Source organism: Mustelus asterias, chromosome 27 (genome assembly GCF_964213995.1).
Source record: "Mustelus asterias chromosome 27, sMusAst1.hap1.1, whole genome shotgun sequence".
NCBI classification, from domain to species: domain Eukaryota; kingdom Metazoa; phylum Chordata; class Chondrichthyes; order Carcharhiniformes; family Triakidae; genus Mustelus; species Mustelus asterias.
The window spans coordinates 21,378,672-21,395,026 of NC_135827.1; the positions used below are offsets into that span (position 1 = coordinate 21,378,672).

Genomic DNA, 16,355 nt, shown 5'->3' on the forward strand with positions numbered 1-16,355 from the left:
CAGTGGTTGGTAAGTTGATGGAGAGGATCCTGAGAGACAGGATTTATGATCATCTAGAGAAGTTTAGTATGATCAAAAGTAGTCAGCACGGCTTTGTCAGGGGCAGGTCGTGCCTTACGAGCCTGGTTGAGTTCTTTGAAAATGTGACCAAGCACATTGACGAAGGAAGAGCGGTGGATGTGGTCTATATGGACTTCAGCAAAGCGTTCGATAAGGTCCCCCATGCAAGACTTCTTGAGAAAGTGAGAGGGCATGGGATCCAAGGGGCTGTTGCCTTGTGGATCCAGAACTGGCTTGCCTGCAGAAGGCAGAGAGTGGCTGTGGAGGGGTCTTTCTCTGCATGGAGGTCAGTGACCAGTGGAGTGCCCCAGGGATCTGTTCTGGGACCCTTGCTGTTTGTCATTTTCATAAATGACCTGGATGAGGAAGTGGAGGGATGGGTTGGTAAGTTTGCTGACGACACCAAGGTAGGTGGTGTTGTGGATAGTTTGGAGGGATGTCAGAAGTTGCAGCGAGACATAGATAGAATGCAAGACTGGGCGGAGAAGTGGCAGATGGACTTCAACCCGGATAAGTGTGTAGTGATCCATTTTGGCAGATCCAATGGGATGGAGCAGCAGTATAAAATGAAGGGTACCATTCTTAGCAGTGTAGAGGATCAGAAGGACCTTGGGGTCCGGGTCCATAGGACTCTTAAATCGGCCTCGCAGGTGGAGGATGCGGTCAAGAAGGCGTATGGCGTACTAGCCTTCATTAATCGAGGGATTGAGTTTAGGAGTCGGGAGATAATGCTGCAGCTTTATAGGACCCTGGTTAGACCCCACTTGGAGTACTGCGCGCAGTTCTGGTCACCTCATTACAGGAAAGATGTTGAAGCCATTGAAAGGGTGCAGAGGAGATTTACAAGGATGTTGCCTGGATTGGGGGGCATGCCTTATGAGGATAGGTTGAGGGAGCTTGGTCTCTTCTCCCTGGAGAGACGAAGGATGAGAGGTGACCTGATAGAGGTTTACAAGATGTTGAGGGGTCTGGATAGGGTGGACTCTCAGAGGCTATTTCCAAGGGCTGAAATGGTTGCTACGAGAGGACACAGGTTTAAGGTGCTGGGGGGTAGGTACAGGGGGGATGTCAGGGGTAAGTTTTTCACTCAGAGGGTGGTGGGTGAGTGGAATCGGCTGACGTCGGTGGTGGTGGAGGCAAACTCGTTGGGGTCTTTTAAGAGACTTCTGGATGAGTACATGGGATTTAATGGGATTGAGGGCTATAGATAGGCCTAGAGGTGGGGATGTGATCGGCGCAACTTGTGGGCCGAAGGGCCTGTTTGTGCTGTGGCTTTCTATGTTCTATGTTCTATGTTCTAAACCATCTCCTCTGGTGGGAGAGCCCAGAACAAGGAAGCGTATCCTTAGAATCAAACTTTGGGTAATGTTGGAAAGCACTTCTTCATACAAAGGACAGTGGAAATCTGGAACTGTCTTCCCCCAAGAAAGCTGATGAGGCTAGGTTGATGGAAAATGTCAAAACTGTGATAATAGACATTTGTGCAATAAGGATGTTACAGACCTGAGCCAGGGAAGGGGTAGCAAATTGAATGGTGGAATATGCTCATGGGGCTAATGACCTACTTCTCTTCCTATATCCCTCATCTACTTTCATGGTTTAGTTTGGAATTCATGCTCCCAGTTTATACTTACTATGCTCTTTACGAGCATAAACACTGTATTTCTCTTTGAGACCAAATTTGACAACTGGATTGTGCTTGTGTCTCTGGGCTTTCATCAGGGGCCAGATTTTTGAAACCACGCTCACTCTGGTGGCTTCATTCATCCTGCACTCCAAGGCTCGAATAGCTCCCTGTGTCTCAGTAGTTAGAAACTGTATCCAATCCTGAAACTGGGATCTAACTTGAGCACAGCACAGAAATCATAGAAATCATAGAAACCCTACAGTGCAGAAGGAGGCCATTTGGCCCATCGAGTCTGCACCGACCACAATCCCACCCAGCCCTACCCCCACATATTTTACCCGCTAATCCCTCTAACCTATGCATTTTAGAATTCTAAGGGGCAATTTTTAACCTGGCCAATCAACCTAACCCACACATCTTTGGACTGTGGGAGGAAACCGGAGCACCCGGAGGAAACCCACGCAGACACGAGGAGAATGTGCAAACTCCACACAGACAGTGACCCGAGCATCGAACCCGGGACCCTGGAGCTGTGAAGCAGCAGTGCTAACCACTGTGCTACCGTGCCGCCCAGATTTAGCATGGCTGACTTAGATTTGCACTGTATGGATTAGAATGGTTCAGTGTTCTATTTGTTTTGATCGGTGCTCTGAAGTTACTAGATTTGTTAAGCATCAGTTATACATCCTCATTCACCTTTAGCAAATTTGACAACATTCTTGGAGTTTGAATATTCTCTGGTAAAGGTAAAACCTGCAATTTATGTTTTAATTTTTAAAAAATTCAAAAATTACTGTTCCACGCTCCAGAGACGTAATTGTAACTGGCCAAGAGACATTGCAACAAATCCACTGACCATTCCCTACATCAAACTGTGTGTAAGACCAGGGTAAATTTTCTGGTAACATTTTAAAAAGCTTACGTGCACGTAGCTTCTTTCTGATTCACTTATTTAATGGAGCAAATTAATTTCTCCCGGCTGAACCATCCCATCTAAATGGCACTGTGGTAAAAACCTTTGTTCATATTTAACTGATTGACTTGAGAAAGCGATGTGGTGTTCCTAGCCATCACTTTGCAACTCCCTACTATACATCCATGAGCATTTCTCTCATTTTCCTCCTTTTATTCGTCGTTGCCTTTTATCTTCATTGAAAATGTTTGCTTTTCAAACGCTGTTGCTTCCAATGTTCCCCCGATTTTTTTTCTGCCCAATTGCTGAATGAATTTTGTCACACGCACCAGTATCAAAGGAATGTGCAAATGTGCTCCTCCAGTACAAACAAAAAATACTCTATACAATTCATATTTTTAAATAATTACCATGAATGTGAAAGAAAAAGAATACCACGTCCAGAAATTGACAGGATAATATGCCCACAGATTGCCGAATTTACTGAGTTCAATTTTCAATTTACTATGGTGGCATTTGAATTCAGGACCTCTGGGTTTTAAGTTCAGTACCATAACCACCACACTGCCAAACGTGCGAAAGGCATTTGTTTGGAACACCAAATAACTTGTATTTGTATGGTGTCTTCAATTTAATAAAATGCCCCAAAGCACTTCACAGAGATATTGTAAAACAAAATATGACACCAGCCACACGGCAATATTGGGGCAGGTAAGCAAAGCTTGGTCAAAGAAATAGGTGTCGTAAAAGAGGCAGGTAAGGTAGAGAGGCATATAAATTTAAGGAGGAAATCCCAGAGTTCTAGGGCCAAAGCAGCTGAGGGACTATCTCCAATGGTGAAACAAGTAAATCCGGGATACTCACGAAGCCAGAACTGGAGGAGCACAGCTATCTCAGAGAATGTAGGACTCTATTTCAGCGATGGGGAGGGACACGGCCATGGTGGGCTTTGCAAATAATGATGAGAATTTTAAAATTGAGGTGTTGTTTAATCGCGCTGTTCCACTTCATTACAAATTTGGAAGCATCTCATGTTTTGAAAAATAAAGTTGGTTTTTAACCTGAGCCTCCAGTCTACTTGCAATTTATTCAATCCTGATAGACCATGTCCAATTCAGAGCAGCTCTGAATATTTCCAATTGCCACATACTAATACTCATATACTGAGACAGTCAGTTTATCATATCCCAGAAAATGTGAACAATGTCAGGAGACAGCCATCTGTATTCATAAGAAGTTATTGGAACTGAACTTTTAGTTAGAGAAACAAATGCACGTAAATAGTATAAAGTAACTGATCAGAAAAAAAACTACAAAAAGCCTAAATGATATGTACTTGTCCAGCCATTGTCAGACACGCTTTGCATAGATATACATGATGAATTATTGTAGTGTTTCGGGTAATAGTAAACATCTTTTGGTATAGTTTTGACAAGCGTTCTCTTTATTTCTGTTCAGATATGGCCAAACTAGATGTGTGTGTGTGTGGCACCCTTTTCCTTGCATCAACCTGGGATGCAATTTGTTTGCACAGATAAAACTTCCTGCAGCATTAATTTGGAACTTCTATAGCTTTCCAGGAACTGCTTGAATATCTTTAAATAGATTTAAACAGTTATCTGGGGTTGTGCAAACTGTTGTATTTGATTAAATTAGTTTATGTTGTGTTTGATCAGGTAATTACTATCTGCACATTTAATGATGTGATAAAACGTACGAGAGAACTGACTCTGCAAAATAAGTACTTATGTATACAATCATTTGTTCGTAACTTGTAGTTGCTACGTAAAAATTTTATGTGAAACTATATCTTGCAAAAAAAATTCCTATTTTGTGTTTAAAACCACTTAATTTAAACACCACGGTAATTTTGAAACAAAAGCAACAGCAGCAGGAGACATCAGCTAGGCAATTGTTGAGGATCAGCTTTTATTTTAGTGAAGGAAACAAAATTTAGAGCTCTCCCGCCCCCAAGAAAGCCAAAATGTTAAGCTAAATTATTTGCAATGCTTGCTTGCAAGGTGATGTTGTATTTATGTCGTCTAGTTACCAATTCACCAACCAATCGAAATAGGTTGTTGCGCGGTGAAAAAATAATAAATAACACCAGGATTTCACCAGAGTGGAAAGACACAGCTAATCTTTCACTGTTTACGTTGAAAGGCTTTCAAGGGTGGCACAGTAGCACAGTGGTTAGCACTGCTGCCCCACAGCACCAGGGACCCAGGTTCAATTCCATCCTCGGTCACTGTCTGTGTGGAGTTTGCATGTTCTCCCCGTGTCTGAGTGGGTTTCCTCCAGGTGCTCCCGTTTCTTCCCACACTCCAAAGATTGCAGATTAGGTTGATTGGCAATGCTAAATTGTGTGTTAGTGTCAGGGGGATTAGCAGAGGTTATGGGGATAGGGCCTGGGTGGGATTGTTGTCGGTGCAGACTCAATGGGCCGAATGGCCTCCTTCTGCACTGTTAGGGATTCTATGAATTTTGGAAACCTCTTTGATCCCCTTAGCCTTCACTGTTTCATTGACTAAAGTCTGGAATTTTTTGACCTTGGTATCAATAGCATTTCACTTCTGGTATCAGTTCTGGTGAATCTGCACCATACCCTTTCAATAGCGTCAATATCTTTCCATCCTGATAAATGCGAAGTGATGCATTTTGGTAGAAATAATGTAGGGAGGAGCTATACGATAAATGAACCATAAAGGGTGTAGATACGCAGAGGGACCTGGGTGTGCAAGTCCACAGATCCTTGAAGGTGACGTCACAGGTGGAGAAGGTGGTGAAGAAGGCATATGGCATGCTTGCCTTTATAGGACGGGGCCTGATGTTGCAGGTGTATAGAACGTTGGTTCGGCCGCATTTGGAATACTGCGTCCAGTTCTGGTCGCCACACTACCAGAAGGACGTGGAGGCTTTGGAGAGAGTACAGAGGAGGTTTACCAGGATGTTGCCTGGTATGGAGGGGCTGAGTTATGAGGAGAGATTGGGAACCATAGAACCCCTACAGTGCAGAAAGAGGCCATTCGGCCCATCGAGTCTGCACCGACAACAATTCCACCCAGGCCCTATCCCCATATCCCTACATATTTACCTGCTAATCCCTCTAACCCCCATATTTACCCGCTCATCCCCGCATCCCGGGACACTAAGGGGCAATTTAGTTTAGCCAATCAACCTAACCCGCACATCTTTGGACTGTGGGAGGAAACCGGAGCACCCGGAGGAAACTGGGGTTGTTCTCACTGGAAAGACGGAGGATGAGGGGAGACTTAATAGAGGTGTATAAAATTATGAAAGGCATAGATAGGGTGAACGGTGGGAAGCTTTTCCCCAGGTCGGTGGTGACGTTCACGAGGGGTCATAGGTTCAAGGTGAAGGGGGGAAGGTTTAACACAGATATCAGAAGGACATATTTTACACAGATGGTGGTGGGGGCCTGGAATGCGCTGCCAGGCAAGGTGGTGGAGGCGGACACACTGGGAACATTTAAGACTTATCTAGATAGCCATATGAGCGGAGTGGGAATGGAGGGATACAAAAGAATGGTCTAGTTTGGACCAGGGAGCGGCACGGACTTGGAGGGCCGAAGGGCCTGTTCCTGTGCTGCATTGTTCTTTGTTCTTTTGTTCTGCCATGGATTGTTTGGAGATGTACCTACAGCCTGATTACTCTTTGCTTTCTTTTTGCTTTTTTTTATTCAATGCCCTCATGTAGGTGATTTTGGTTTGAAAAGTGCTCCTTGGATAAGCATAATAAACATTTACAACAACAACAGAGGATAGGCACAAGCCATTCAGCCCCTCTAGCCTGTTCCGTCATTGAGTTAGGTCATGAGTAAATTGCACCTCAAAGCTATTTAATTGTCTTTCTCCACAAAAACTTTGTCGGGAGGCTTTTCATCCTTTGTGGGGGGTTTTCTGCTATTTTGAAACTAACATAGTTTTACTAGACCTGTTAATTATATTGGTACCAGAGCACTGTAAGAACTATCTCAAGTGTTTCAACTCACTAGTTTGTGAGGTACTTTTAATCATTATCTCATTGCTCCCACTGCCAGTGACCATCAGTCCTTCATTTCAGTGTTACACAAAATGCTGATTCAACTGAAGATTTGAAAGGGAAAATATGTAACCATACTAGTTACTTTTTTACAGTTAGGCATGTGAAACTTTGTATACCTATCATAATGCTTTACTAAAATCAAGAATCCTGTGAAGAGGTAGGAACTTTAATGAATGGATGTAATGATAATTGTTTTAATATCATTAGCGCTCATGTCAAAAAGTTTAGATAAACAGTCTAATGTTTTATGTTCTATTTCTGATTTACATTGATGACATTAAAACAGTTATATCTTTGGTTTGGTAAACTGGATTTTGCCAATTGACATTAATGCAATGTTATGGCAATAGATTATCACCTCCAGAGGTTATCAATTCATTGTAAAATAAAAATTATTGATTTGTCAGCTGGCACCCGTATAGAACACCCTGACTCACCAATAGGACTGTAATGGTTTAAGGAGAAGACCCAATTAGGATTGGGCCATGCCTATATCTGTAATGTTACTATGGAACAAAAAATAATGATTTAGAAATGGTAGCAAATGTCAGACATACGTAAGTGGAGGTTTGGTAATAATCAATACTAGAGGAAAGATTTCAAATCAATTTAATTATCTTTCAAAAGAAAGCTCATTAAGTTTTGTTTTTCTTCCAAATTCAGGTACTTTCTAAGAGCAACCATCAGCCGTAGATTGAATGATATTACAAAGGAGATGGACATCGTCGTTCACACCCTCAGCACCTACCCCGAGATGAACTCATCCATAAAAATGGAAGTTGGGATTGAAGACTGCCTGCACATTGAATTTGAATACAACAAGTCAAAGTATGTACAGTGAAATCCTGTTGTAGGCAGTAGTTTGGGAGAAAAAGCTGCATATAACCAGAATTGTCTGTGGGAAGTATATTGTTATTGATTGGATCTGGAATAAGACTGGAACTTGTTCAGCCAAGGTTTCCAGCATCTGGTTCTTTCTAAGTCATGAGCATGTAGAATCCACTTCCGTCACCTCAGTTTAATGCATGGCTCTAAATATGACTTCAAGTTTTGATGCAACACAAGCAGATTGGTGCTAGCATTGACATTGCCACCTTGGACAGTTAGGAGGAAAGCAGCCATGGTTCTGACTGCTGTGATGGTATTGGAGAATCAGGCTCCAATAGAAGATGGTGATTTTGCCCGACCCCTGATTGACTCTTATGTTGAGTGGACATTTCGATTGGTGCTTTATACCCTAGCATGACTCTCAATCTGTGAGGAATGGGCTAACATATAATTTATAATCAGCCTTTAATGATGTCTGATTTCTATGCAGGGCTAATGGCTCAAATAGATGTTGAGGTCAGGTCAGAAACATGACTACATATGTGGTGGAAAATCCTAACACGATTGATTGCTGCACATGACATAAGACACTTGGGGTGCGACCCATCCACTTCCACAGAGTTAAAATCGGGCTCTTAAACACAATCATTAAGCAGTTGGAAAATTTACTCCCCACAAGCAACAGCCATAAGCTTATCTGGATATATGCAAGCTTTTTTTCCCTTCAGAATTGTTTTGCATACAAAAGGATTTCACTGTTTGTGGATTTGACTCTGGTTGAAATGACTTGTACATCCATGCAATATTGAAGGAACATCAAAGTGTGGGGTCCAATTCTCAGTTGGATTCTTGGGGGTAATTTTTTCTTTTGCTGGTATAGAATTAACTGCCTATTGCATACCCTGCCTAATTTCCTTTTCCACTGAAGTCACTGGAATATAGAATTGGGTGAGGCTTGTCATGGGTGGTCAGTTCAATATCACCCATTTTACAACATTATCCAAAGGGAAAATTGCCCCCTTTGTCCTTTTCCATTTTGTCGATCCATAGTTAGATAATGAACAGACAAAATGGGGAAGGTGTAAATCTCTTGAAGACCCAATTGAAATCTATCTGTCTGAATAGAAGTGGGGACAGTAAGAAGTCTCACAACACCAGGCTAAAGTCCAACAGGTTTATTTGGAATCACGAGCTTTTGGAGCGCTGCTCCTTCGTCAGGTGAATCTTCTTCACTGTGAGTCACTCACTTGATGAAGGAACAGTGCTCCGAAAGCCCGTGATTCCAAATAAACCTGTTGGACTTTAACCTGGTGTTGTGAGACTTCTTACTGTGCCCACCCTAGTCCAACGCCAGCACCTGGACATCCTGAACAGAAGTGATACTGCCTCTTGTACAAATATGATTTCAAGATCTTGTACACTAGTTCTGAATATATTTACTTTACCAGAAGAAGTAGACTTTGTTCATGTCCAATTAGACTTTGACCAAACAACCAAAGAGGGATACTAATCATTTCTTTATTAGACTATAAACACAAACTTTTATCCCCTTAACTGCTGGTTCAAGACATTTGAATGTTGGCACACCAAGTTATGGAGTCGAGCTCCTTCACTGTGCTGAGATCCCAGTTTTGGTTAGACACGGGTGCTGAACTGAGCCTGATGAAAACCACCAATTGAAGTTTTAAAAGTGCTAATTATTGCCTCAGTCACAGCGCAGAAAGGGCCTTGGGAACAGATCACTTGTGTTTCCTCAGCTGTAAGAAATTGTCTAGCCCAGCAGCAGTGAAAGTTCATCAACAGTAATATATTTTCCAAGAAAATTGAGGTTAAAAGATATTAAGAACAACAAACTAAAGCAAAGAAGCTTCACCGTCCTCATCCACAGCTTACTGGGTGTTGTTGAATTTCCCTGATTCTCAAAACTAGAAGCAGCTCAATAAAGTTTCAATAATTAAGGGTTCTAAATCCTGCTCTATTAATCTATTAGCTTAAATGAACATATGTGTAAACTTACTGATATCTATCAATTTGTATATTTTACTCTTGCTTGCTTAGTTCTGCTTCTTTCAGAACCAGTTGGTTTCCAACCTCTTCACAGCTTTGATCCAGAAGTGGATGCAAGAGTTGAATACCAGGGAAGAACTGAGAATAGTTGCCAAGGCACTGAGGAACCTCCATGAAAATAACGTTTATAGATGTCAAGGAGAAAACTGCCAAGCTGGAAACTTGACATGATGTAGTCATGGTTTTGGAGGCCACTCGTTGGATGTAAAACATCACTGCAGCAAGTGTCTCTGGTACCACCACCTTCAGCTGCTTCATCACTGATCTTGCCCCTCTCATGAGGTCACTTTATTTCTGATTTCCATGGTTGAGCTCCGTTCAATTCTTGAAAATTAAGAAGCCTGTGCAAACCTACATCTGAATCTGGACAACATCCAGGTTTGGATAAGCAAATGGCACCATGTAAATGCCATGTAATGTCCCAACAACCTCCCTGACCTTCAAAAGCACCAATATTACCAAGTTCTCCACTGTTGACATTCTGGGGATCATTATTGATCAGAAACCTAATTTGACCAGCCATATCAGCGTAATGGTTACAAGAGCAAGGTACAGAGAGGCTGGATACACTGTGATGAATGGCTCATGTCCCGATCCTTCAAAACCTAAACACCGTCTACAAGGCTCAACTCAGCAATGTGATGGAATGCACACTGCTTGTCTGGATGCAGCCACAACTTGCAAGAAGTTCAACGCTATCCAAAACCAAGCAGTCTCATTACCCACATTCCCGCCATCCTTTCTGAACAATGAGCTGTCACAACTTGCCGGCAACTCCCACCAGCATAGAAAGAGCCAATCAGCAGGATCATAAGAATGCTATCAATTTCAAGGTTTCTTATACATTGCAGACCATCCGAACATAGATTTGCACATATATTGTCATTGCTTGCTCAAATTTCTAAAATTCCCTCACACCATTGTGAGTGTGCCATCAGTACAAGTGCTGCAGCAGACCAAGAAGAGAGTCCATTGATAGCTTCTTGGGGATGAATAATAAAAAAGCAGCATTGTCAAAACCACCCACATATGTGGGATTTGTGAGTCACAGGGAATGTTCTGTACGAAATGCCTGCTGCAGTGTGCGTGACCTGTAGTTGCAAAGTATAAAACTGATGCAATTTGGTAGAATATACTTCCCATGAATTTAGTCTAAAATGTCAACTTTATTCATGCTGTGATGGTTATTGAATAGGTACGCAATTGAATTTTCCTCCCTTCTAAATTAGTAGTTTAATCATGCCTTGATGGTTTCATCAATTTTTTATATGGCACATCATTTTGGTCGTTGTTTCATTATTATAAAGCTTTTAAACATAACTGTGCTGCCAGAAACTATATGCTGATTTTGTAGGCTGGCGTACAGATGAGGCACATTACGTTTCTTCATTTTGAATGTCTTGCAGAAGTGAAGAAACCTCCTTAGGTTCACTGCATTGGAGCTCGCATTGACAACTTACTTGCATTGTAGCCTAAGATTTAACTTTGCAGTTAAAAAGATGTGAAAGCATTGTTTCTGAGGTTTAAAAACAGGACTGTTTTTAAAATGTGTGCATGAGATACTGTATCTTTAGCAATAGACGCTAGTGTATTTCACAGGGGAAAATTCGCAAGAACTATGTTCTAGCAAATTAAATACTGATTGTGTTGGCACTGGTGCAATATTATGTTTATTCTATGGACTTTGCTGTTACTGCAATTTCTTTTAAATTCTTCAAACATTAAAATTTGTAAAATATCCCTTTTTAATCGACCAGTATTGGTGGCTCCCATATGATGATGCTGCATGAGGATCTGCTCTCCCGTTTGATGTTGAGTATTCTCATGATATCGCGGGAGTGCTGCCTCTACTTGCAGCACTCCAGCGATATCATGAGGTTGGTTGATCGTTTTGCACGTATGCAATTACTTTTTAGGTTTACTTGTGCGAAATATCAAAGTGAAGGACTAAAACAACACTACTGCCCAGAGAGTAATATTTACGGTTTGATATAAAGGTATCTTTATGATGAACATGCACACTTGTGCATGAGATATAAGAGGTAATCCATTGTTAAATTGTGCCAGGTCTCCATGCTTTTGAGCACCTTACATTAGAATGCTTTGTCTTGGCATATTAACCCACGGTTTTGCAACTGATAATAGGGATGTTCATCAAGCAGTTCAGGCAGGATTTGAACTAAGGTCCCAAAGGTTAGTGTTTAGTCCAGTACCATCTAGTCCCTTCTTTAGAAGATATAATTATGAAACTTTTTAAAAGCTTAAAATAATTAAGCAAATCATACATTTAAAAGGAGTTCAGTCTATTGAGATTCCACTTCTGATGACAGCAGCACTAATAAACCAAAAGATGCTCTTGCGATGTTCCAATTCTATAATTTTATAAGTGCACTCAAATTCTTAACAACCATGTTGAGGAAGAAATTGTGCGTGTGTGTACTCTGAAAGCTGCCACGTCTTGCACTGTTTAAATTGTTGAGAATTGCAGCACCATTTCTGTTCCTCCTTGTTTTACATTTTGGTTCAGAGGATGCTACGTGAAAATTATTTCCTGGTTTCATATATTTCTTTGTCTCCTGCAATTTATTTTTCTATCAAATTTTAGTTTGAGAGCGGACATAATATTTTGAAGTCGGCAAAGTAAATTGAAATCAGCCGTGTAAACAGCCATGTGATTGTACAAGTCCTGGTGTCTCTTCTAATTCTAGGTACCATTTGAAGGATGTAATTGTGGGAAAGATCTATTTCTTACTGGTTCGAATCAAGATCAAGCATATGGAGATTGACATCATAAAAAGGGAAACTACAGGAACTGGACCAAATGTGTTTCATGAAAATGACACAATAGCAAAGTATGAAATAATGGATGGAGCCCCAGTCCGAGGTGAAAAGCGCTTGAGAAAAATGTATTTGTGCTTTCTCCACAACAACAAAACTTGTCTTTCTGCCCAATTTGCTTTAGCAGTTGTCTCGTCTTTGTACCAAATTGCATTAAGTTTGGCCGATGTGTACTAAAACCACCAGAATAACTCCATTACAAAATGTCGGATATTAATTTTTTTTTAAAAATTCCTCAAGTCTTTTACTCTTTTTAAGATTTCAGTCCTCACCAACAGCAAGTAACCACTGAAAGAATAGCTCAAAAGTGTCTTTAAACTTGTATTTCACAGGTCTGAAGGAATCCAAATTGGATTGTAGCTACGAAGCCTGATTATGGTCATTGTAGTCAGGGTGTGAATGGGTCACATTCTAAATTGGAGGTCTGATGAGTGGAGTTCAGTGGGACTCAGTGTTGGGCCTGGTATGCATCAACATTTTCAGAAATAATATGAAAGAGGTTAGCTTCATTCCGGTATTTGCAGGCGACACATAAATGGTAAGGTTAACAAGGATGCACTTGAGCTTTGTGAGATGTGTGAGGAATTTGGGTGATGGATAGGCAGTTGGCAGATGCAGTTTAATATAAGGTTGCCTTATTCATTTTAGGGATTTGGGCAGTACTGGCAAAATCAGCATTTACTGCCCAGCCTTGGTGCACAAAGCACTTTGGTGGGGAAATTTTCTCCCCAGGAGGGAAACCAGGCAGGACTCTTCCTCCACTAAAAGGTCCTCACTACTGCCTGTTAGAAGTGTGGATGTCTGGAAAGGACAACGTTTACTGTTCGGATTCTCTGAGAAAGGATGGCATTTGGGTGAGGTGCTGAAATACCATTACTGTCCATTGACCTGCACCCAGTATTAATCACCGTCTTGATAAAATGTGTACTTGTAGCTTCAGTGCTGCTTCCAATAAGCGCAGGCAGATAGATATGGCTAGATCAATTGTAAAGGGTTGGGCTGTGAGGTCAGCTGCCCTTAAAATTTCCTGTGTTCATAAATGTGGAAAGTGAAGTTTGTAAATCCACATCTACCCACTTTGTAGCACGCTGTAGTGGTACTTTGAATCACTTATATTCTACTGATCCAATCAAGTACGATGTTACAATATTGCATCAAACAGTGGAGAGCATTGTAATCGGATTCACTGCTAGTTCAACAAGTAACAGGCACGAGTTGTATCGCGTTGGACCAAAACCAGAAAAGCTGCATTTCCAATAGTAATGAGGATTGGGGCTAAAACATCTCTTGCTCCTTTTTATTATACTGTTTTTAAAAAAAAGTTATAATCAATTTGTCGAGAGTTTTTAAATGTGTTTTTTTTGTTAGGTGAGTCCATCCCCATCAGGCTTTTTCTGGCTGGATATGAGTTGACTCCAAGTATGAGGGATATCAACAAGAAGTTCTCTGTACGATACTACCTCAATCTTGTTCTTATTGATGAGGAGGAAAGGAGATATTTCAAACAGCAGGTAAGTACTAGTTAATGTAGTCATTGAGTAATGAACACACCCAGTTTATATTGGTAAATGTTGCCGAATTAATCCATAATTTAACTGGTTTGCCACTTTAAAACCAGTTTCAGATACTCTGAAGAGGTGGGTTTCTGGATGGGAAGGAGCCGTTTTGCCTCCTCTTGTCACAGTCTCAGCAGCTGTAGTTAAAAACAATGGTCAGGATTTTCTGATCCCGTCTATGGCAGGAATTGCCGTGGGCAGGACAGAAAATTTGACGGACCAGCCTTAGGTTCGTTGACTTCGGGCAGGTATTCACTGGAGCAGAAAATCCCCAGCTTATGACTTCTACAGAATTAGCACAATTGTAGTGTTCTATACCTCTTGATCAGTACTCAATAGTTTTATTTGCACCTACTATATTTCATCTACAAGGTGAAGCTACTTTGGACACAAATGTATTAAAAAAAAATCTCCACAGATGTTGCTGCACACAGTTTTTATAACATTCTTTTCCCATAAATCCACTTCCCTCGCAGAGTTGGAGGTGCTACACTTGTGAATCTAACTGAAACCAGCACAATATAACAAGGTACAGCACAGGAACAGGCCCTTCGGCCCTCCAAGCCCGAGTATCTTAAACAGGAAAGACAAGAGGCACTCACCAGTAAATCTAAATAACACCCATATTTCCTGGCTGTCATTTCAGCTTCCTGCTGTTAATCTGCTTTAATATATAAATAAATTTTTGAAGGCCATTATGTAGTGTGAACATGATGTTTGATTTAGATTCAGACAAGATTCAGAATGGATAAAGCTCCACTAAAAACAATAATTTCATCCCACGTGTATCACCATTACAATGCTTTGTGAATTGACAGTGAATAAAAGTTTCATAAGCAATCCAAAATTAACCTGCTGAATATACAAAATAACCTTTTTCCAAACCAATGTTTCAAGGTATACAATTTTTGCATTCTTAAATGGATTAAGACTAAGAAAGAAAATCGGTTCAACCTTAAACGACTTGTGTGATTTAAGCTATAGAGTGATTGCCGATGCTTTTGGGTTGTGGTTCTTTAAGACTGTTGTAGCCTTGGGCTTCCAAGAAACAGTCCTCTGGGATATCTGCAGCAAGCAGACACACTTCAAAACAGCCAAGGCAAGCTGTTTTGTTTTAAGGCTCAAAGCTCTGCTTCACAGGTTTAGCCTCACTCTCACTTTGTAGATTCTTTTGATAGCAAAGCAATTTTAATTACTCTGCCATCTGCTTATCAGGAGGGTTCTTTGTAAATGAAATGCAAGCAACAGACTGCATTACAAATGGAAGGTGCTGTGGTATAGCCATTTTCATACTTGTTTCTTAAAACGGAACTGAAAAAAGTGTTGAAAACATTGGCGTTGTCTCTGGGCAGATTATATGCTATGTTCACAAATCAGTTGATAATTATTAGAAATTTATCAGCCAGGGATTTGCATTTGTAATCCATGAAATATCCTACTCTATTGCTACCCTATAGAACTTATCATTAAGTGTAATTTGCAAAATGTGCCTATTTTAACATAAGTAAAAGGTATGATAAGCTTATCATACCTGTCAATACACCCTCCATTAGACAGAAATTTCATGCAACACCCTCATCATTCACTAGTCGTACTAATCTGCAGGAGAAATAAATGTTGTCACACCTTCTAAGGCAATAAAACAATTTCTAGTGACAGTGGTTACCCGTGAGTCATCAATAGACATTCTTAACCCACCTAACTTTTCCTCTACTGCCTCCTGAATAATCTATCTTCATGAGGTTGTATTTCAACTTTTTCTTGCATAGAATCAATTCGCCCATGGCCTGAAGCATAAACTGGATCCCAGAGACATTCATCAGTTTCCTATAAGAAGTTAATACCTTGAGATAACTTCCAAACAGTTTTTTCTTTCTATGGTAAATATCTCTATATCACATCAGCACAATCCCGATTTAGCGATTTAATTATCCTAGGGAACAGTGGTATCTCCAGAACCGTATACAGGAGACAAACAGACCGCAGCTGTGAATTTGAATTGTGAAAAGCATTTTGTAGTGTAGCTACCAAACAGAGGTATCTTTATTCATAGGAAATGCAGCACTACAAGCTGGTATCTCAGCAGCACTTAATTCAGGACAGTTGACATAATTTCATTTCGGTAAATCTGATTTTGTTTCTTCCGTTGTTAAATGGAGCTTCTGCCAAGTTGCGCTGGGATATTTTAGGGAAGGCAATCATCAAATCCCTACAGTACAGAAGGAGGTCATTCAGCCCATTGAGCCTGTACTGACCACAATCCCACCCAGGCCTTATTCCCATAATCCTCCACATTTTACCCTGCTAATCTCCCTGAGTCAACTAGAGTCAATTTAACATGGCCAGTCAACCCACCCCGCACATCTTTGGACTGTGGGAGGAAACCGGAGCATAATGTTAT

General features: G+C 40.9%; 1 protein-coding gene across 1 annotated transcript in view; it reads left to right on the forward strand.

Annotated features, from left to right (window-relative positions):
- LOC144479863 (vacuolar protein sorting-associated protein 26B-like) overlaps positions 1-16,355 on the forward strand; it is a 37,303-nt gene that overhangs the window by 15,597 nt on the left and 5,351 nt on the right. Inside the window, exons 3-5 of the mRNA XM_078198874.1 lie at positions 7,329-7,493; positions 12,269-12,444; positions 13,767-13,909. Of these exons, the coding sequence (XP_078055000.1) occupies positions 7,329-7,493; positions 12,269-12,444; positions 13,767-13,909 (484 nt within the window). The remainder of the gene's footprint in view (positions 1-7,328; positions 7,494-12,268; positions 12,445-13,766; positions 13,910-16,355) is intronic.